Source organism: Bos indicus, chromosome 29, assembly GCF_029378745.1.
Source record: "Bos indicus isolate NIAB-ARS_2022 breed Sahiwal x Tharparkar chromosome 29, NIAB-ARS_B.indTharparkar_mat_pri_1.0, whole genome shotgun sequence".
Taxonomy (NCBI): domain Eukaryota; kingdom Metazoa; phylum Chordata; class Mammalia; order Artiodactyla; family Bovidae; genus Bos; species Bos indicus.
Window position 1 is genome coordinate 35,231,495 of NC_091788.1, and position 23,030 is coordinate 35,254,524.

A 23,030-nucleotide genomic window follows, 5' to 3' on the forward strand; every position below is an offset into this window, starting at 1 on the left:
CTTTTGAACTGTGGTGTTGGAGAAGACTCTTGAGAGTCTCTTGAACTGCAAGGAGATCAAACCAGTCAATCCTAAAGGAAATTAACCCTGAATATTCATTGGAAGGACTGATGCTGAAGCTGAAGCTCCAAGACTTTGGACACCTGATAGGAAGAGCTGAGTCATTGGAAAATACCCTGAGGTTGGAAAAGATTGAGGGCAGGAAGAGAAGGAGGTGTCAGAGGATGAGATGGTTGGATGGCATCACCAACTCATGGACATGAGTTTTAGCAAACTCCGGGAGATAGTGAAGAACAGGGAAGCCTGGCGTGCTGCAATCCATGGGGTCACAAAGAGTTGGACACGACTGAGTGACTGAACAACAAGAACAATTTGTAATATTAGAACAGTGGTTCTCAACGTAGGTGAAATATATAAGGACCCAAGGTGTTTTGAGATATAAGTATGCCATGACCATATCTCCAGTAAACTGAGTCAGAAACCCTAGTTGGGGAGGAGACCTTCAAGACTGGTGTTGTTGGATAATGCTTTAAGTAAAAATGATGTACAACAACACAGAGGATCCCTGGCTAGGTGGCCTTCAAGGTGTTTCCAGCTCTGAAATGGTTTGAGACCATGGTCCACGCTCATAGGGCACATTCCCATCTGGCAGCCATTCCTCCTGAGTCAGATTAGCCTGAGTCTTTGCTCATGAGAGGGAGGGCAATGCCTGTGGTCAGGTGTGTAGTGGTTAAGACACCAGAGCTCAGACCTGGCTCTGCTGTTTCCCAATGTGGGGGACCTTAGACCCAGGCGAGTAAACTTCTGTTTCCTCATCGGTTGCACAAGGTTGTTTTGGGCACTAAATGAGATGATATATGTAAAGTGCTTTACACCCACTTCCTGGCTGCCACATAGTAAGCTTTCAGTAAGGAACAGCTGTAAGTACCATGATCACTGCAGGATGAAAGCTCGAGCACTCTGTTTTCCTCCAGTTGCCTCTACAGTGAGATGAGATGAGAAGCTATGTTTACAACCTCCCAAGACCAGCACAGCTGTGGGCACACTGTACCCCAGTAAGGCACCCAGTCTAGAGCCTCTGGGCATAGAGGGGGCCGGGAAGACCTCGGAACTCAGCTCAGATGCTTGCCCTGCGGCCATCGTCCCACTCCAGGGAGTCCTTCTGTCCTGCTGCTCTTGCATGTGGCCGGGCCCGGCCTCAAGACAGGCAGTGCCTCTCTGCGGAGAAGGGTCTGGGCGACCAGTGGAGTGGCCATGATGTTTCAGACAACTGGTACTTTCACTCTTCACTCGCTTGAGTGGATCAGTGGAAAGGCAGGTGGAGTTAAGGAACAGTCTTTCAGAACGGTCCTTCTGCCAAAGTCACCCCAGAGACCCCAGCCCCAGGGTGCAGCCCCTCTTCCCTCTATGGTTCTTCACATTCAATCTGGCCTAACATAAGTCCATTATATCACCATCAACTGTGAGTTCCTTCTGGCTCATAAACAGATACACCCCTTCCCCAACACATACAGCAGCATTAGGGATAAAGGACACAGACACACAATGTTTGAAGCCCAACAAAGAAACCTTCAGTGTACCATCTTCCCTCCCTGGGCTGTGCAGGGAGAGAATTCCAAGTGAGAACGAATGAGGACTCCCCAGGGGAAGTGATATAGTGTGAGTGATACACAGCTCCATTTCAAGATGTGCTTATTAGGTGAAATGAAAATAAAGAAATAAAAAGCACACTTGATTACTTATTCTCTGCATCACAGCCATGTGAGCTCTCATTACTGGAGGGAAATCACAGATGCCGATCACAGGAGAAAGTGTCCTAGTGGACAGGCTGGAGGGCAGAGACTGCGGGGCAGGGGGCAGGCTGGGGAGCATGGGGCTGTGGACAGGAGGGAAGAGACTAAGGGATGCCAGACGAAAAGGGGCCAAGGAAGCAGGGGAGAAGGGAGAAAGACAGAAAGAAAACACAGCAGGGAGAGGGGATCCAGACAAACGTGAGAGCAAAGAGCCCATGAGCACAAGACGGCACAGGACAGAGACCAGGAGGTCAAAGTGAGGACAGTGCGGCCACAAGTTCAAGGTGGTGCTCAGGAAACAGAGCGACAAGGAGAGCAAACCTGAGCAGGGGTGCAAAGAAAGGAAAAAAGATGAAAGACTGCAAGAGGCAGAAGACCGCAGAAAGCGCAGGCGGCAACAGAAAAGAAGCTGCTGGCAAGATCAGATGAAAACAGTCTCGGAGAGACAGACGGGAGATGGCAGAGGGAGGGAACAACCGTCCCAGAGAGAGTGCGCATTTAACATCAATCCTGCCCATCTTCCGAACAGGGCCTCACTGTGGCCAACCCAGGGCATCATCAACAACTCACACGTGCTCAAGGCCACAGATGGGGAGACACAGAAGGAAGAAGCTTGGGGTCGGGGTGAGGGCCCATCTGCAAAGACTGCTAGAATGCAAGAGGTCAACGTTGTACCTCTTCAGTTTAAGGTGCCCGGGAGACAGAGATCAAGTCCAAAGAGTAACGACCACCACCCCCGCCCGCTGCCAATCCCAGCCAGTTAATAAGAGAACACTGAGCAACTTTATCTCAACTCCAACCCCACATTCCCAAACCACATCTCATAGCCCAGGGCTGGGCAATGTCACCCGTCTCCTCCCACTAGACCCACGTGTGTTTCCCTCACCCCAGCACCTTGGGGGCCAGTTATGGTCACAGAGCATAGTCTCTGTTTCGGCATCTGGATTACTCTGTCACCTCCTGCAGGCACCCCCACGGACAAGGAGTTGATATCGTACATATGTCTACATTACAAGGGTGGATCGCCAAAGAGCTTCTTACTTTAAAAAATAAATAATGGAAACAGCCTGCCCCAAAGATAGCCCTTTCTTCAACTCTTCCATTGGCCAAACTTGCACTTCTGGCAGATCTGAAATACCAAACTTTGCTGACTCTCAGCCACCGGGAACTCGCAGTGTTAAAGGCCAGTGTATTAGCTTCCTGTGGAAGCTGTTAACAGGTTACCAAAGAGTGGCTTACAACAACAGAGATGTATTCTCCCACAGTCCCAGAGACCAAGAGTCCAAAGTGAGTCTCACTGGGCTGATACCAAGATGCCTGCCGGGCCGCACGGCTTCTGGCTGCTCTAGGGGGAGAATCTGTCCCTGGTCTCTTTCAGAGTCTGGGGGCTGCTGACACACCCTAGTTCATGGCCACCTCACCCCAGTTACCAAGGACAGCAACCTTGAGGCCCTGCTCCATTTTCACATGGCTTTCTCCTCTGTGTCTGTGTACAATCTCCTGCCTCCCTCTTCTAAGGATACATGTGATTACATTCAGTGTCCACCTGGTTAATCCAGGCTAATCTCTCCATGCCAAACCTTAATCACTTACAAAGAATCATCATATAAGGTAACACTCAAATCTCCAAAAATTAGGACCTGATATTTTTGGGTGGGGATTATTTAACTGGTCGCAGACAGTCTCAACATATAACAAATCAATTTGCTTAACGATTTAAAAAAAGAAGCTTTATGAGTCCATTCATTATCCAACAAAGAGCCTGGGAGCCCCTATTAAGTTCCAAGCCCTGGGGATAGAATGCAAAAGCAGACACGCTTCTTGGAAAACATACATAATTCAGCTAATCACAAAACTAATGTCGAATTACAACTGCAGCGAGAAACACAGAGTTTCATGATTCTACCTCCAGGGGAAGGAAGGGTAGGGGCTAACCTAAGACAGGGGGTCTGAGAAAGCTCCCTCAGGACATGGCATTTGGATTCATGTCTAAAGGATGTCCATATATATACTCAGACGCCCAGCTGTGTCTGACTCTTTACGACCCTATGGACTATAGCCCACTTCCATGGGATTCTCCAGGCAAGAATACTGGAGTGGGTTGCCATTTCCTTCTCCAGCGGATGTTCCTGACCCAGGAATCTAACCCATGTCTCTATGCCTTCTGCATTGGCAGGGGATTCTTTGCCCCTGGTACCACTTGGGAAGCCCCAAAGTCCTTGCTGCTGCTGCTGCTAAGTCGCTTCAGTCATGTCCGACTCTGTGTGACCCCAGAGACGGCTTGAGAAGTGCACTTGGGCTTCAAGTGAAGAAATGGTGGGTGATGGAGAGCAGAGAGTGTGTGGGCAGACGAGCTGTTTTATTGTCATTTTAACAGCCAAGCGCTAAAATGTCAGACCATTCATTTCAAAAGACCTTCTATTTGCCTGGCCTTCCCGGAACCCAAGCTGGCTCCCCAGCTCACAAGAGCATCTCTGTCTTAGTCCTTGGATCCTCGTGAATGGCTCTGTCCCAACAGCTCCCTTATAAACCCTGATTACTGTCCCAACCCCATTATACCTCCTGATCACAGGGACCGGTCTCATTCATCTTTGTATCTATTCCAAACCGTATATCAGTACTCGACATGTGACAGTTGATGCACAAGTGAAAGGGGAAAAGAACAGTGAGATTTTCTGATCCCTTATCTCAAAGCAGTGAGCAAAGTCATGGCCAGCTTGGGTGCTTAGAGGGAGGAGCAGCGTGAGCACAAGTGCCCCCTGATGGAGTCCAGCCACGGTGGTACCCTATGACCCCCACAAACCAGACCTGGGGATTGTGAGAGAAGGGGATGATGGCAGGAGAGCAGAGGGAGATCGGCAGGTCAGAGGTCAGAAAACCAGGCACACAGAGTGCCATGGAGGGACTAGGATGGGGAGAGGGGGGTGCACCCCAGATGACCTCCAAGAACGGGGACCCAAATCTGCAAGAGGGCACAGATGCATTCTTGGTACAGAGAACCACGACTGTCTAAAAGAGCCAATACAAGACAAAGGGAGAGAAGAGCCTGGAAGCCTTTATGGCTGATAAATGACTACGCACACGGAGGACGTTATTATCTAGCGATGTTCAGCTTCCTTCTCTCCTGTACCTTTCTCCAAATTAAGACTGGGTGATACATCAAGACATTTCTATAAAGTGTGTCTAATCTGAAATAGATGAAAGAAGTAGGTCATTTTTCCAGGTACTTATGTCAAGATTCAGACTAGAATCCAGGACTCCTAAATCCTGAAATTTACTTCTTTCTGCTAAGCCATTCCATCCCCGACGGAGCCAACGCCGGGTTTACTGTGCAGACTCCCAATTAATCAGAGTAGAAAACACTATTTGCCAAGTGAAAATCCTCTATTTTGAATTCTTAATCCCCCCACCAGCTGAGTTTACCACAAAGACATGAATATATAATTGAGACATAAAGAAAACATGCCACCAAATTAAACTGCCCTAATTTTAAATCAATAAATTTTTTTCTCAAATAACATGAAATGAAGATCTCCCGAAAGGAAAACATCCAGCTCCAGCATCTCCGGGAGTCCTTCTCCACTGAGCCCAACTCCAGCAGAAGCCAATTAGATTTCTCACCAATGTCAGACTCTAAATTATCACAGACGGCTCTCAACAGGAATATAAATCTTACGCTCCACTCCAAGGGGTGATACCATCTAGCCTAAGTTGGCCTGGAGACATCTAAAAGACTGGGTGTCCTCTGCCCACAGGCTCTTGGGTATCAGTGAGAGGCGGATGTTGGTGGTGGGTGGTCTTGTGGACCCAAGGGGCTGTGGACCTCTTCCTGTGATTCTCATTTATCCTTGGCAGCATCCCTGCCCTCTCTGATTAAGTCATCATGATGAGAGTTAAAAACCCCAGCTCCAAGGACTCTGTTAGTGCAGGGGAACTTTTTTGGTACCAGGGGCCAGTTTCATGGAAGACCATTTTTCCACCCATGAACCGGTGAGGGGCAGGGATGGTTTGAGGATGATTCTAGCATTATTACATTTATTGTGCATTTTATTTCTATTATTATTGCATCAGCTCCACCTCAGATCATCAAGCTTTAGATCCTGGAGGTTGGGGACCCGTACGCTAGTGTACAAAGAAAGGTACCTTAACTACACTGATGGAAAGTCATCATCATTGATGTGACTGCAATTATAAAACATATATTGCTATGCTTTAAATACTGACCTTATGGCAAAAGAATCTTTGCAGTCTTTCCCCTGGGTATCTGGACATGCGAGGGGCCTTGGACTGGTTGGGTTTGGATCTGCTCTTCCTTCCAACACTTCTGTCTCCTCCAAGGTGCGTTGCCCCTGACACTTGCCATTCTCTATCCCACTGAGAGCCTTCTGGATACTTGGCTTTTGCCAAAACAACGGAATGCAACTTTCCTTGAGGAAGAGAAGTGATGTTGTTGAAGGACGTCAAGGGATAGGACGTCAAGGGAAATAGCAGGACACCCATCCTTCTGATCATCACTGAGCTCCTTTCTGGACACACAGGCCAGCCTGGATGCAGCCAATCTCCCTGGCCACACTTTCAGTGGTTTCGTCCCAGGAGCCCTGCCCTGGAACTCTGCCTGCTCCTCCGTACTCCTCCTCCTACATGTCATACACTCTCAGACTTTCCACGTTTGGGCATGCCACTGCTCCTGCCTGGGCTGCTTCTTGTCAGAGGCCCCCCGAAATCCTGCTCACCCCTGAAGACCCTGGAGAAATGCAATCTTGCCACCCCCGCCACCAAGTCGCTTCAGTCATGTCTGACTCTGTGCGACCCCACGGACTGCAGCCTACCAGGCTTCTCTGTCCATGGGATTCTCCAGGCAAGAACACTGGAGTGGGTTGCCATTTCCTTCTCCAATGCATGAAAGTGGAAAGTGAAAGTGAAGTCACTCAGTCGTGTCTGACTCTTAGGGACCCCATGGACAGCAGCCTACCAGGCTCCTCCGTCCATGGGATTTGCCAGACATCTTTGCCAGTACCGGAGTGGGGTGCCATTGCCTTCTCCCATGCTATCTTGCAGTTTTCCCTAATCTTGCAGATAAAGTCAGTTCCTCCCTTTTGGTGTATTCATGGCTTCTCTATGTATAAGCACCTGAATCCCTGTGACCTTCTAAGAGGGTTATTTGCTAATACTGCATCTCAGTATTAGCAATACAGACAAGGCGGGCACTCTGAACACTCGTGTGCCCAGCGGCTGGTTTCCAAATGTTTGTTAAATGGAACTGAAAGTTGACAGCTGACAATTCTCAAGTTGACAAAAGATAGACTAAGAGATTTGGTCACCAGTTTCTCCCCATGCCCTAGGAAGCTGGGCATTTCAAGTTTAGCAAGAAGAGGAGAGAGGTTTCAGATGTTTCTGAGTCATTGACAACAGTTATGACTTTCAAATTAAAGATGCTGTTCTTGATCGCACTTGATATACACCCTTACAGGGATGACCTACCAGAATCTTTAGGAAAATAGCCATGAGGCAGATCCAGTGGGTCACAAAGCTATAAAGACACCTTATACAATCCTTCATTAAAAATATTTGCTTCGAGCTCAATTTAAGTAAACCACTGGGGGCCTCTGGTGTGGAATGGGAGTCTGGAGGAAGTTATTAGGAAGAGCTGCTCGCTCAGGATCTGATGTGTGACCTCTCCCCAGTGAAAAAGGACAACAAGGCTTATTTGGAGGCTGCAAGGCTACACAAGATCCAGGAGAAATAGGAGCCACTTGATTCAGCCTCTGGGATGAGAATCTGAGGAAGCGCAGACTCCCTGGGGAAGACCACCTAAGGGAGAATTCTGCAGCTGCGCAAAGACCTCCCCTCGGGAGCTCTAATTGCCTGCCTGGAGGGACACTGTCCGACGCCCTAAGGCTTGCTGTGAAGAGATGGGGTCACCCAGGCTTTTGCTTCCCTAGAGCCCTGTGCTGTGGACAGTTTGGACACGGGACCCATAATAATATTGACTGTGCTGACCAGGAAGCCCCAGCAGGCAGGAGCCTGGTTTTCCCCACTAGCCTAGAAAACTGGAGGACCCTCCCCAGCAACACCAGACCGCACAGAAAATGCTATTATTACGCCTATATAAATTTTACTATGGCAATTTCCTCAGTTTCCTTTAGTCTAATAGACTTTACCCTACTTGGCTTAGCAGATGGATGACGTTCCAGGGGGTTTACTAAAATTGAGTTAACAGGCTCAGAATTTTTGCCCCTCCATGGCCCATAACCACATCAAAAATTTTTAAAACTCAGCAGGTAAAACTGAGTCGCCTCATTCGCATGCTGTTGAAATTCTGTGAATCAATTTCAGGTAAAATGCCCTACTTTCTTGTCATTCTCCAGGGTGCTCTGAGGAACACTTAATTGCGTGGAAGAATTTAATTTCCTGACTTTAGGGAAAGTCCTGTGGAATTCAGAGGCAGTCTTACAGCCAGGCCAAATATGCATTTTCATCTCTGTCCTGAATGGGGCAGGGAGTCGCTAAGACAGTTTGGAGAGCAGTTTGGGATGGCAAACGGGACCTCCAGCCACGCAAGGCCACTGGCAGCTGAAGACGGCAGATGGGCTCAAAAGGTGACTTCTGTGGACTCAGGCTCAATGATGATGCTCCTCTGTTATGGACTCAGGGAGACGCAGCCCGAATGGAAATTAGATGGTGCAAAGGTTTTCTCAGCTCCAAGGGAGCCTTGCAGGGCTGGGGGTGGGCAGGTGAAGGGGGGAGGAGGAGGGAGACTGCTTTCCTGAGGATGTGACTGGAGAGACAGAACTTGCTTTCATTGTAAGGATTACACCGCATGGTTCCGTTTGATCTGTTGTTTTTCAAATTCCCTTTTGTTCAGGTTTGGGTTGGGGAGGGTCTACGGGGCTTGGTGTCTAGAAATTAAAAGTTATTGTTCCTGTTCTCTTAATCATAATAATGAGTTTGGCTTGACAAGGTCAATTAATTATTCGGGATTAGGAAGCAACACTATTATACCTATCAGGCAGGTAAGAGGGGAGGGCTCTGAGCAGAGAGACAATACAGGCTAAAAGAAGGGCTGGTGTTCGCAAAGCTCTGTTTATTGTCCGCAAGTCACCGGCTGCTGCCGGCTATTCCCTGGCCTTTTCCCTTTCTCTCTGGAAGGGACAGCCACATCCTGGCTTCCTCTGCTCCTTTCTGCCTTATTCCACAGACATTAGTGGAGGCCCCGCTTCACGTGAGCTCCAGAGACTGTTTGACTCCAAAAGGCAGGTAATTAACTATCAAACAATAGAAAGGATTTTCAGATTAATTCTGCCCAGGAAGAACTACGAAAACTCATTTACACCAAACAAAAGGGAGGGGTTGATTTGATGCTCCAGTGACAAAAGAGAGACCTAGTTAGGGTCTAGAAAACGGATAAAGGTCCAAAAGCTTGTGTTATTATTATTATTATACCAATACCTCCACTTTTATAAGCACTGTATTCTACTCTTCTCTATCATGCAAATAGGTCTCTAAGTGAGATTTAAGCTCAGCAGGTAGACCACCAGTCAATTTCTGCCCTCTGATAAGAAGACAACAGCAGAGGATGAGATGGTTGGATGGCATCACCGACACAAGGGACGTGGATTTGGGTAAACTCTGGGAGACGGTGAAGGACAGGGAAATCTGGCGTGCTGCAGACCATGGGGTGGCAAAGATTCGGACCCAACTTAGTGACTGAACACCAACAACGCGGAGACCATTCCCTAAGGCTCCCTAAGACCACCAGGGCGGTTTCCCTGCACTACCCGGGCTTTTATAGATACAATTAGGGCTTTGGGGAGGTCTTCCATGCTGTCCTGAATTTGAGAACAATTCAGTACAAAGCGTTTTTGTTCACTCTGCTTTCCAGAATGGGGCCTCTTGCAAGGAGCAATGAAGACAAGCGTAGAGCTTTTCCGAGAAGCTTGCTTTGGCAGCCGAATCCAGAGGGGGAAAGAGTTAAAGCGTGTAACTGAACTGGAGAAGCGGCCTCTTATTAATTACACTCATAAAGCAGGGCACCCTGAGGTCAAAGAGATGGAAATCGCTAGACCCAAATTTTAATAAATCGTAGATGGAGCTCCCTCACTCTGGTCTCAGAGATTACATTCCGGCTGCCTAAGTGGGCACGCAAACCCCTGGGTGGTCTTTTTTACTCTTCACAAACTTATTTTGAATGGAGAATTCAAGGCATCAGAAAATCAAGAATTCCTAGTGTCTGAAGCCCCCCTTTCTGTTGCCCCCATGTCGGCTGAAGCCCCCACCCTGCTGCCTCTTCAGCACAGGGCCCTTTAGATGAGTAAGCATAACCCTGCCCCAGGCTCCAAGGCCAGAATCTCCATGTCCTGGTGGACGCGCCTCCCCCACATTCACATACTTATTCAGCCACCGAGTTATTGATCTGCTCTTTAGGACAAAGTTCCTGACTCCAGACATCCTTCTCTCTGTAGCTAACAGAGGAACCCCAGACCTACATCTTTCCCCACAGTTTTCTCTTATTTAAAGCACCACCATCTTTTCTAATTTCCATCTTCTCTCCAAAATCCCATCCCTGTTTCCACCCCACACCTGGCCTTTGAAGTCAATGAAGCCCATTTGGCTTCAGCACCTGCTGCCCAGGTGATGGTTCAAGGCCGCTGGGGACATTCTATCTGCACCCTTCAGTACAGGAGCCACCACCCCCTGTAGCTCTAGAAGCATCTGAAATATGGCCAGTGTGACTGAAGGAGTAGATTTTTAAATTGCATTTGGTTATAGCTAATTCGAATTTAATTTAAAAGCCACCTTGCTGAGCAGCTACTTAGCTCACCTGTTCTGTCTGTCTCTTATCCTTCCTGCCACCAGCCCCAGCTGCCTGCCCCCACCTCCCTCCCATACCAGCTCCAGTACCGCTCTCCACCCAAGGCTGCCCCTTGCTCCCAACCTGCCTCGGACACTCACCCCATGTGACTGCCCAGGCTCCTCCCCAGACGCTGTCCCGGGACAGTGCAAATCAGAAGCACCATCAACTCTATCCTGCTGGCTGGTCTTACAGGCCTGGCCATGAAGGCTGAGTTCCCTGGGCTTTCACACTCTCCCCTCCTTTGCCCCGGGGCTCTCCATGGTTTGACTCCAGAGCTGCTCCTTCGTTCCCCAGGCTGCCCATTGCAGGGCTCTCCCTGCCGCCCAGGCCTGCCTCACCCCCGTCTCCACTCCAGTCACTTCACCAGTCCTGCCGGGACCTTTGGAAACCACCCCACCCCTCACCAGCACTGGAAAGCTCTGGGAGAATACAGGTAGCTCCAGAGCTATCCATCTAAAAAAAAAGAGAGAGACACAGAAAATACAATGCAACAACTACAGGTAGTGAGAAGAGAAGAGACGGACCCACTAATAAAAGGAACTGAACACCCCTTCTTTCCCTTTTACTATAAGGACGTGACAGATTATCAGCAGCTTTTTAAAATATCCTAGGGAACCAAGGACAACTCTAGAACTTGACACAGTGAAAGGTTTGCCCTGAGGAGAAGAAGGGCTGAAGATGCACTAAGAACTCAAGCTCTGGAAGACACAGGAAAGGAAAATCCTAGCCTTCAGCCCCGAGCTTCAGCCAGAGGACTGCCCATTGCCCAGCAGCCCTCGGAAACACGTGGGCCACATAAGTGGACCAGTCTCTGTAGAGAAGGTTTCTGAATGCTATTACAGTGTCTGATCACATACCAGAGGGGTGAGAGGACCCAGGGCTTTGGAGGAAGTTGGTGCCCCAGAAGGATTTAGCCAAAGTCTACACTCCCAGAGGGGCTTTCCAGGTGGCGCTAGGGGTAAAGAACCCACCTGCCAGTAGAGGAGACATGAGACATGATCCCTGGGTTGAGAAGATCCCCTGGAAGAGGGCACAGCAACCCATTCATGTATTCTTGCTGGAGAATCCCATGGACAGAGGAGTCTGGTGGGTTACAGTCCACAGGGTGGCAAAGAGTTGGACACGACTGAAGCAGCTTAGAACCTAAATTCCTGGGGAGGGTTTGGAGGTGGCATGCAAGTCCATCCACTCCCCATGAAGGGGAACTCATGCTTCATGGGTGGCATTTCATTCATCTTCATGTGCCTAGAGCTGGGCCAGGGTCCCGGGACAGAGTTGCTCTCAATGGTGATTTATGCCCCACCCTCGCCTTTATGAATGAAGGCGAGGGTGGGGGCGCATACAGAGAGGGCAGAGTGGCTGGTACTGAGACAGATTTAAGGATGGAACCAGGCCTAAGCAGGGGATAAACACACAGAATCACAACCAGAGAGGAGACCCAGTACAGAGAACAAGTGGGACAGTAGGGGTATTTGATAGGAATGAGGGAAACATAATCCCAGACTTCAATAAGCTCATGTGATCCTGTGAAAAAAAATTACCTTCCTTCTGTGTGGGTTTATTTATGTACGAAGCTGACTACACGTACTCAAATACACACACTCTTGGGTAAAAATATCAGTTTACTTCCTTTCTGCTGCTGCTACGATGTGTGTGTCTGTCTGTGAGTGTGTTTTTAACGATCACAATACAGTTTTGAAAAGTTCATACATCTTTCATTTCAACACTGTTCTGCAAAAGTTTGAGCGGGGATGACAACAGAATCCAGAAGTCCGCTTTTGCAGGGAATGAGGGTTTATGTTCAGTACAATAAATGATCCCAAGATAAATACATTCTTAAAAAAAATCCTGGATGGTGATGCATCCTCTTTCCAATACAGAAACAGGGAAGCTTGGCTGTATTTAGTTTGTCTGATTGCTTTTAAGAGCGGGAACAGGCTGGCTCCAAGAAACCACGGTCCTCTATTCATTAAAGTGTCAATAATGCCCGGTCCAGGCATATCGACAGCAGATTAGCTGGGGCTGAGTCTGTGGACAAGACCAGAGCCTTTTTTAACCCGGCTCGTTTCCAGATCAATACACCCATCAGCATTCGAAAATTAGCCCAAGATGAGATTTCGATACTCAAGGAGGTGTGTCATGCTCAGAGGCCACCGCTCCAAGCCAGAGGTATAAATGCTGAGCTGCAGATTAGACACTTTCCATCAGCGCGGACAGGAGGGAGCATTGCTGTAGACCCCATCCCATATCCCCTGCCCCTCGCGCCTCCCCACCCCTACACACTCAACTTCCCCTCCTTGAGTCTACGTGAGTCCTCGGGGCTACAATCCAGCCATTTGCTTCAAGAAGCATTTGTTAAATGTGCACTTTATTTAAGACACCTGCCAGGCACTCATGGTGAGAGTGTATGGGTGCGTGGGAGGAGGGAGAGGGGAACTTAAGAAAGAAGTGGCACAAACATGATCCTTGTTTGCACGGGGGCTTCCGAGTTTCTCACAACTCCTTCCGTTTTCTGGCTCCATAAAAGCCCTGCTGCCTAACACAAGTGTCTGTGATGGTGCAGAGTTCCTAAGGTCTATCGGTCAGTGTCAGACACTCTCAGCGGTAAGTGTGTGTGCGTGTGGAGGGAATGGGGCGGGGGGCATGGGGTGTGGCTTGGGACACGCCACTTGCTGCAACCCGAGCCACTGAGGCATCCTTCAGTCCCGCTTGCAGAAGAGGGATTCTCAGCCTTCTTCTGGCCAATTCTTCGCAACAACAACACGTTCACCCACTGAAACCATCTCAAGGAACAAAACCTATTCTTCCGCTAGTGATACACTCTGATCCTGTCTCTGTAATTTCATTTCCTTTAAAAAATGCTGCTTGTACTCAGCAGTTTGAAAGATATTCATATATAGAACCAACAAAAGAAAAAAGCCATCAGCATTTTCTTTTGGAAAAAGGAGAGGGGGAAAAAAAAAAAAAACATAGAATGCACACAACGTGGTGTGACCAAGGTGTGTCGCAGCACGAGGGGCTCAGAGGCCTCATCGGCCTAATCCCTGAACAAGTGTCCCTCCAGCCTGATCTCTAACCATCACTGCCCACCGACTGGCCTTCCCCAGTCGGCACCCTGACCCTGGCTGCCCTCTCTCCTGCCTTCTCCCAGCTTGCTCCCCGTGAATCTTCTAGCTCCTTCCTATTCATCTTCCTTGAAGCACCATCCTGCTCCCTGTGTTTTCACCCACCATCCACAGCTATCTCCTCCCTGTGGGTGTACTGCCAAGGGGGTTGCTGGAGATCGGGGGCATATTGCCCCTGGCCTGCCATCTAGGGGGATGAAGAACAGGAGAGAAACCCCAGCAGAGGGCCCAGCTCCATCACTTGGGGGCTTCACCTCTGAGGTAATACAATAAGGTATCTGGTCCACACACAACTATGTTTTTTAAAAAGTTAAAAACAACTATATTTTTTTAAAGTGAAAGCATGAGTCTCTCAGTCTTGTCCAACTATTTGCGACCCCAAGGACTGTAGCCCGCCAGGCTCCTCCGTCCATGGGATTTCCTAGGCAAGAATACTGGAGTGGGTTGCCATTCCCCTCTCTGGAGATATTCCTGACCCAGGGATCGAACCCGGGTCCCCTGCACTGCAGGCAGATTCTTTACTGCTGAGCCACCAGGGAAGCCCTAGCTAACACTTAGATAGCATCTCTGTGTGCCAGACCCTCTTCTGTTTCACACTCCAGTACGTGGAAAGTGTAATCCTCACCGCAGACCTTTGCAATACTGATTCCATTTTACAGAAGGAAACCGTGAGACGCAGTTGGTAACTTGAGGTTCCCCCAAGCCAGAAAGCGCTGGCTCCCTGACAAGGAACCTGTCTGTGTGGTCACCTGTGGTCTGAATGTTTAGCACCTGCTCTGCTTATGGGGAAGCACAGAAGCTCCAGGGAAGCACAGAGACAGCAGAAGTAAGAGAAAAGCAAAAACACAGATCCCAAAAGCTGGGGGTGAGTTGAGAGGCTCTGAGGAACAGGAGGGGAGTGGGATGCAATCAAAACATGGAGAATCAGACACAGGTATTAAAGGGGAGACATGGTCCCGGGCTGGAGGGGAAAGAAGAAGCAAGCAAGCTGCAAACAGCAGAGGTGGCTGTCATCATCCCAGGTAGGTGTCTAGAGCATCCGCGGTCGGCTCTGCCTTCTTTGCAGGCTGTGTGAGGGATGGCATATGTGCAGAGCCAGAAGAGCTAACACGCTGCTCTGAAAATAAAGCATGCTTAGTGCTGGATAGAACCTTTAAAAAACTCAGAGGAGAAAAAAGCCAAGGAAAGAAATAATGAGGAGATAATTTTCTGAGACAATACACTATTGGATCAGGAGCAAAGAAAAGGCCCCAAATCCTAGTCCTATTCAATGGGAAAATGATTTGAAATTTCAGCATCTAAGGGCAAAGCGAAAATTAGGAAACCGTCCTGGCCAGATGGAACAGACAGTCTCATTTAAATTGAGGATCACAGTGAAAGTGTCAGACACAGGCCCTCCCAGCCACCCCTGGCTGGCCCCAAGGCTGCCTACCTTGCACGATGAGGTGGACGCGGGATGTCTTGGGGTGGTTGTCCGTCTGCACGGAGCAGGTGTAGGGGCCCTCATCGTACACGTCCACATTCTGGATCTCGATGCTGTACTGGGTCTGCGTGTTGCTCAGGAGGACCACGCGGGGGTCTAGGCACCACTTGTCATTCCCGGCGTAGAGGATGGTGCTGCGGTTCAGCCAGGCCACCCGGGTGACCCGATTGTCAATCGTGCACCTGGAGAGAGGACCAGATGCGTAAGTCAAAGGGACCACAAAGAAAGAGATGCCATCAGGGTCTTCTTGGCAAGACTGAGATGACTGGGCACCCTGCTCCCAGTGTACACACAGGCACCTCCTGTTTGCTTTGGCCTGGGTTTCAGCATCAGAGGCCTTGCAGAACTGCAGCCTCAGCACACTGGCTGAGTGACCCTGTGTCTGAAAACCCCTGAGCACAGAATGGTTTCAATAGTCCTAAATATTCAATAGCTATAACCTGGAGTCATTGTCCATCCCAAGAATAGCTCGGCCCTGGGACTACCCCCACCTCTCCTCCCTCTGAGATTTCCATGATATGCATGATGATAATTCCTCGCTTTACTTTCTAAATGTTCTGGGTGTACTAAGTTGTCCAACACTCATAGCAACGCCACAAGGAAGGTCCTATTGGTGAAAAGAATTGAAGAACAAAACACTGAACGCTTCTCCTAAATCACACAGATAATAGCTGCTAGATCAGAAACCCAGACTTTAACTACTAAACATTCTTCCTCTCATCTCAGAATAGCAGATTCCAACAGAAGGCTTTTGAAGTCAAAACTAAATACAGACCACCACCATTGCTATTTCTCTTCATTACACCCAGGGGCAGAAATGTTCAATTACTGCTAGACTGAAGGCATTTTCCAAAATCTCAAAACTGTTCGCACGTGTAAAAATAGATTTTCTTTCTTTTATTTCTGCATCTGGAGTCCCCAAATTGTGGAAGCTCCCTTCTCTTTTCCTGCACTTTCAAATTTCCTAGCTACTCTGGCCAAGTCCTCATCAAGTTTCTCTGCATTCATTTCCTTCTCTAGCTACACAGGATATGTTCTATGGCCTGAGGCTAAATTCACAAAGGCAGTGTCCTGATCCTGAGTATAAGGCTGGAAATAGCAACAGAGCCACAGTAGGTACAATATTGCCTCCAATTTATATCTTCTTCTGCAGAGTACAAAGCGCTTTTACATCCACACTGTGATTCCTGCAGCAAATTGCTGAGATAGATGATCTTACCATTCTCCGCCTTAAAGATCAGGCCTCCAGGATCGGAACGGTCGGATAACTTGCCCAGAACAGAGAGCTGGGGGTGATGGAGTCAAATATCTCAGCCAGGTTCTAATTCCTGGTCCTGGGTTCCCCTAAGGATGCGCAAAGGTGAGGTGTTCAGTGGGGAGGGACAGTTGCTCCCATTGAATTCTCAAAGTTCTCTGTGACCACAAAAAGCCTGAGGACTGCTGCCAGGCGCGCCCGCTCCCCCAGGCGGTCCCTCTCGAGACCGCTCTCCTGGTCTGTGCATCCTTTCCACTCATACTTGTGTAAATGTCACAGGATCATCGCTGGGCCTCTCAGGCGCGGGTGTGGAGGCTTGCTGAGAGCCCCTGTGGGGAAAACTGCTCAACCGGAAACACCTCTGCCCTGCTGTCCAGCTCACTTTGTGCCGCTTACTGATTTACTTTTTTTTGGACAATAAAGGAGAGAAATGATGCGAAAGCTGACCAGTGGAGTATTTCTCAAAGTGGGTATGGACCACTTGCATCAAAATCAGGTGAGGTGTTTGTTACAGATCTTCTTGTCCTACCGATTCAGAATCTTTTGGAAGCCAGACACACGAATTCCTAACAATACCCCAGTTGGGTCATGTACCCACCTAAGTTTGAAAAGCACGGATGTAGAGAGCGGTGTCCAGGACCAGGCTGCATGATTTGTGGTTTTCAGTGCAAAACGCAAATGCAGAACCCTTTGTTCAAGAATTATTAAGAATTTCAAGATGGTGAGAGCACGGCACTTAACCAGAGCCGGGTCCAATGTGAATAAACACATACCCTGAATGGGTGACACATTTTATAAATTTCCTTGGACTCTTACCGAAATGCACATTCTGATCTGGTACATCTGGGGTGGGGCCTGAAATTCTGCACTTTCAGTAAGCTCCCAAGAGATGACAATGCTGGCGGCCCCCAGACCATTTCTTCAGCATAAATCTAGAGGGAATCATATGCATATGAGGGCTTGAGGAGCACTGAGCTATTAATAGCACTTCACCACAGGAAAGTGTGATCAGAAAACCAGCAGATGAGCATCACTTGGGAGCTTATTTGAAACACAGATTCTCAGGCCCCCACATCAGATGTAATGAACTGGAACCTGTATTTTAATAAGCTCTCCAGTCACCAGAGGCACTTGCAGGCTGGACCGGTCTAGAGCACATTTACTGTCAGCTGCGATAATAATATCCTGAACATACCTGAGAAAGTGCAGCCAATAGAGGAAGCACCTCCTGCTGGACCTCCCCTGATGCTGTGCTTTCCTTGCACACCTGACGCTCTTCCTCTCAGGCTACCTCACTGAACTGTGGATTTGACCCATAATGGTGTGAAATCCCTTAAGAACAACACACTCCACAGCCTGCTTCGTTGGCAATGTACCTGGGATGTCATTCATATTCATGACCTTAAGGGTGACCGCTGCTCAGGATTTTGCTTGGATGCAAATGGAGGAACTGGCTAAATTCATACTCATGGCTAATGTTTACTGAACATATTACTATATGCTAGGTACCCTGCAAGTCTATGGGCTTCCCACGTGGCACTAGAGGTAAAGAACCCGCCTGCCAATGCAGGATTTTTGAGAGATGCAGGTTCAATCCCTGGGTCAGGAAGATCCCCTGGAGGAGGGCATGGAAGCCCACTCCAGTAGTCTTGCCTGGAGAATTCCCCATGGACAGAGGAGCCTGGCGGGCTATAGTCTATGGGGTTGCAAAGAGTCAGACACAACTGAAGCGACTTGGCCCACACACACTGCAAGTGTAACCTGTGTGTTATTTTGTCATCTTGAAAAACTTGGTTGGGTTCACTTATTACTGCCAATTTACAGATGAGGCTAACTGTGTCTAATAAATATTATCCAAATGAACTAAGATGACCCTGATAGTAAGCTGCAGAAACAAGATGCAAACCCAGTTTTTGTTTGTTTTCCCTAAAGCCAGTGATCTTGAATGTCCTTATCCAGGGCCTCTCAAAAGTCCCCATAATGGGATGAATTGAGAGAGTAGCATGGAAATATATCCATTATCATATGTAAAATAGATAGCCAGTCAGAATTTGCTGTATGACACAGGGAACTCAGCCCAGTGCTCTATGACAACCTAGAGAGGTGGGATGGGGTGGAAGATGGGAGGAAGTTTCAAGAGGGAGGGGATATATGGTATATCTGTGGCCGATTCATTTTAATGTGTGGCAAAAACCAGCACGATATTGTAAAGCAAATATTTTGCAATAAAATATATATTTTTTAAAGTCCCCACAACATTTGAATTCAACAAGCACCAGAACCACCTGTAATTCCTGATAAAGGACAGACTGCTCGGCCCCTATCTGGGCTGGGGACCTCATTTTGAGAACCATTAATTTAGACATTTCTCTGGTTGTTGGTGACATAAGAGCAGCAGCACAATGGGCACTAGGACTCTCATTTGAAACACTTTTCGACCACTTTATAGGAAAGAACTTTCTTACGACCAATACACTCTGGCAAGTCAGAAGCAGAGTCCTGGCTATTTTCTCCTCCAGCAGCTTAAATGCAACCAGACACCAGGTGAACGGAGCTGCTGCAGGACAGGCTGATCAACAACCTCGAAACTGCCTGAATAATTGTTTCTGATGCCCGTCAAGGGGGCATCTCGCAGCCTCTTGGTGAACATGAGGGGACCAGGCTGGGCTTTCTCGTGAGTGTCTAATGACTGGAAATTGACTGAAATGGAAGCGGTCTCACCACACTGCACCACGCTCACAGGGCCAGACACGGCCGTTTGCAGAATCACTCATGCTCCAACACACCCAACTGCAGCGTGGTTAGGCGGCCCCCTTGTGAAATACTACATGGAAAATCTGGCATGGCTTCCATCCTGGCTTGGGACACTTCCAAGGTCATGAGTAGATGTCCAAACCGCCACTGCTGGCTATCAGTCTTGCTGAGTCTCCACGGAATTAATGTGGCTTCGACAGACCTGGATCGCAGAGGTAACCTGGCAGCCAACTCCTGGCCCCTCCTCACACCTGCCACCTTCTATCTGTCTCATTTATCGAGTCTCCATCACAATGCACGGGAGACGATTCTCCCAGGCAGTTAAAAAAAAAAGTGAAAAGAGCGTAAGTGCACTTCCAAGCAGAGCCGAAGCTTCGGTCAGTGGGAGTCGGGAGAAGACTGGGTGGAAAACTCTGTCACCAGGCTTTTTCCAGGAATAGCCCTTAATTCACTTCTACAACATTACTCCTAAAATCAGACGTATTTCATTACTATTTCAACTCCTCCAGGATGGGGATCAACTGTAAAATTAATCAGGAATAAGTAAAGCTTCAAACTCAACCAGCCCTAACTAATCCAGGGGAGAGTAACAAGACATAGCTACTTGTCACTGGAGAAGGAGTCACAAGCCAGCATGAGGCAGGCCGGGAAGAGGAGGAGAGAGCCAGGAAGGACTGGAGACTCCCTGCTCCAACCCTGAAGGTCTCCATCTCTCTCCCACAGCCCTGAGATGCACCAGGCACCCACCCTGAGCATCCTTTCCTCTGCCCGTCCCGCGACACGTGCAAAGAACAGAGGAACAACCTCTGCACACACCGGGCTTCCAGCCTGAGTCCTGGGACTCCTCAAACTCCAATCATCTCTCCATTCAGAGACTCAGTGCATGCCCTCACTTGTGTCTACAGTCCGGCCCTCCAGGCAGTGGTCCTCAGCCTTCCCTACTTCTCTGAAAGGGCTTCCCTTCCCACCAGACTGGAGGCTCTCCTTTCCCATGTATAGACCCCCCCTGGACAGTGCATGGTCTCGCCTGTATGCAACATCCTGGGAGGATCCAGACAGAGAGAGAAAACCTGGGAGGCATGGCTTGTCCACCACTTCACAGCGATGCCCGTGTCCTTCTCAGTCTGTCTGTCTTCACCCTGTTCTTTCCTTGGAGAGGTTTCTTACAGAGAATGGGCCTGGTCCATGTGAGTGCACGCCGTCAAGGGTGTCCGGCCTTCGTGAATAGTCTGCATCCCCTTTGACAATGAGGAGTCTCACGTGTGGTTGCCCAGAAGAGGACCAGCCCCACGGAGCCATGCCAGACCACGCCCCTGAATACGGTGCATGGCGGGGAGAGCTGATACACCTGAAATTTTCTGCAGCTGCTCCGATTATACCAAGGCTCTGAAAATGCAGCCCTCTGTGTCCTTAATCTCCTGCTGATGAATAGCGGCTTTATTACAGTGGCTGCATTCGTACATAGAGGAATAGCAAGAGAAAATGATTAAGCAAGGCTAAGATGAGTGCTGCAGAGATAAAACATAAAATGTGGATTCGGGGCCTCAAGCTCCTCTTGGACTTGGGAGAAAAGGAGAAAAAGAGACAGAGAGAGAAATAGGAACCTGGAAGCTGGAAGAAAAATAGTGCAGAAAGATCTGCTTGGCACCTTCTGAAGATAGACACAAAAAGAGTGTTGAAATAAAGAGAAGGATTATTGAAGAAAGACAGAACAATTCTGGCTCGGCCTTTCTTAAACACACCTGCCTGAAGATCTGAGGACTATAATGGGCCTGGACAGTGGGTAATCCACCCATCCCTTCTCTCAAATGGCCCTTTAACTGCCTTTGAAAAGCGACACGTCTCCAGCAACATTTGAGCCTACGGCGAAGTAAGTGCTTCCGCCCTTCACAGCACCTGATCACAATCTCCTCTTATCTCACAGAAATGGTCTGGCTGCACCCTAAGCCTGGTTCCTCTGAGCTTGTGCCTGGCACCTCCCTTCAAGCTTCAGAGCAAAGCATCACAAGGAGGAGGGCCCAGAAATACCAACAGCGAGCTCTGTGCAGCTGACCTGTGCATCTCCCACGTCCGCTTCTGCAGGACACCAACCAACAGACAAACCAGGATGCTCCATCACCAACCTGCTGAAATTCAGCAAAAAACAGCTGGCACCTTAGCTCTTTACTATAGGGGCAAGGGGGGTTGCTAATTTTGACCCTGTGTGTGTGTGTGTGTGTGTGTGTGTGTGTGTGTGTATTTAGTCGCTCAGTCATGTCCGGCTCTTTGTGATCCTTTGGAAGGCTTCTCTGTCCATGGGATTCTCTGGGCAAGTATACTAGAGTGGGTTGTCATGCTCTCCTCCAGGGAGATCTTTCCAACCCAGGGATTGAACCCAGGTCTCCCGCATTGCAGGCCTATTCTTTACCCACTAAGCCATCAGGGAAGCCCAGTTTTGACCCTACTGGAATATACACTTGTATGAAATTGGCTTGGGTCACCTACAGACACAAACATTGAACTCACAATCACACTGGCCTCACATCTCTGAACTGCTACAGTTTCTGCCTTTCAGAGAAAAAAAAGATGTGTGCTCTGAAGGCCATCCATCCTCAGTCTATATGTAATATGGATGGGGAGGGGGCATACAACATGTGTCTTTCTATTCCAAGGATTTTTGGCTATTCTCAAGGCAATCTGGGTCTTGTGAGAGTCAAGGTGGCCTTTGAGATTGGAAGGAGCTTGCTAAAGAGAACAGAGCAAGGCACAGCATTTCAGGTAGAGAAAACAGCATAGCAAAGTGCACCGGAGCTGTGGAAAGACACCAGCGTGCTTGCAGAAGGATGGACATTTGGCCTGTAAGGAGCATCAGGCTTTGGCAGAAAAGGTAGGTGAGATGAAGCCAGTAAGTGAGGTCCTGCACTTTCTGTGTCCCATCCATCCACCTCAGACTGACTAGTGTGGGTCACATCGACTGTTTCCTGACCTCCGATCTCCTGTCGGGTCAGTTGATGGGCTGGGGAGGGAATACCACCAGTTGTCCACACCCCTGTCAGAGGTCACAGCTCCTGGCCAGGGGCCTCTGTCCCTGGTTAGAGCTTCAGCCTCCTCCTCTAACCATTCGAGACCTGGAGGTATCAGCCAATCCCCACTCCTGCCTCGTTTGTGCCTGGGGGTCCTAATTAACCATCGTGGTCTTTCCTGCACTCTGGCTGCACCTTTGTAAACATCCACTTTATTAAAAACTCTCCTCAAATTGCCTAGTTTAAGCGTGCCATTTTTTCCCTACAGGAACTAAGGCAGCAAGCCACGTGAAGGACTGTCTCCTTTCTCCTGAAGATAGGAAAGACCAGAGACCCAAACTGAAGAGCTCTGCAAGGACCACCCGAAAAAATTGTCAAGGGCCACTAAGCCACTGAGACACCAAGCCTAAGCCCCGCCCCCTTCTTCGAGGGTGGCCCGCCCTGGGAGGAGGGGCCAGATTCCCAGAGACAAATCAATCTGCTTCTTCTCATCTGTGTCTCTGATCCCACCAGCCGTCCTTTCCTGACAGCCAGGCTGTGTAGAGCCCACACCTGAGGTGGAGCTTCACCCTGGAGAGGGTGGACCAGCTGGCAGGAGAGCAGCAGGGGGATGCACTAATTTTGGTCCAAGCTGACACTGTTCACAGGTACACCTGGAAAACCAGTACTCACTCAGGTACACTGGAGGTGGACGGTGTGTATCAGGGTGCCCTGTCATGCTGGAAACAGGCCTGGATGTCCTCCGTGTCCCTGAGCCCAGAGCT

The 23,030-nt window shown here is 49.0% G+C and overlaps 1 protein-coding gene across 6 annotated transcripts in view; it reads right to left on the reverse strand.

Annotated features, from left to right (window-relative positions):
• NTM (neurotrimin) overlaps positions 1–23,030 on the reverse strand; it is a 964,182-nt gene that overhangs the window by 167,740 nt on the left and 773,412 nt on the right. For all 6 annotated transcript variants that reach the window (XM_070783417.1, XM_019955366.2, XM_070783419.1 and 3 more), the window contains one exon: positions 15,205–15,437. In XM_070783417.1, the coding sequence (XP_070639518.1) occupies positions 15,205–15,437 (233 nt within the window). The remainder of the gene's footprint in view (positions 1–15,204; positions 15,438–23,030) is intronic.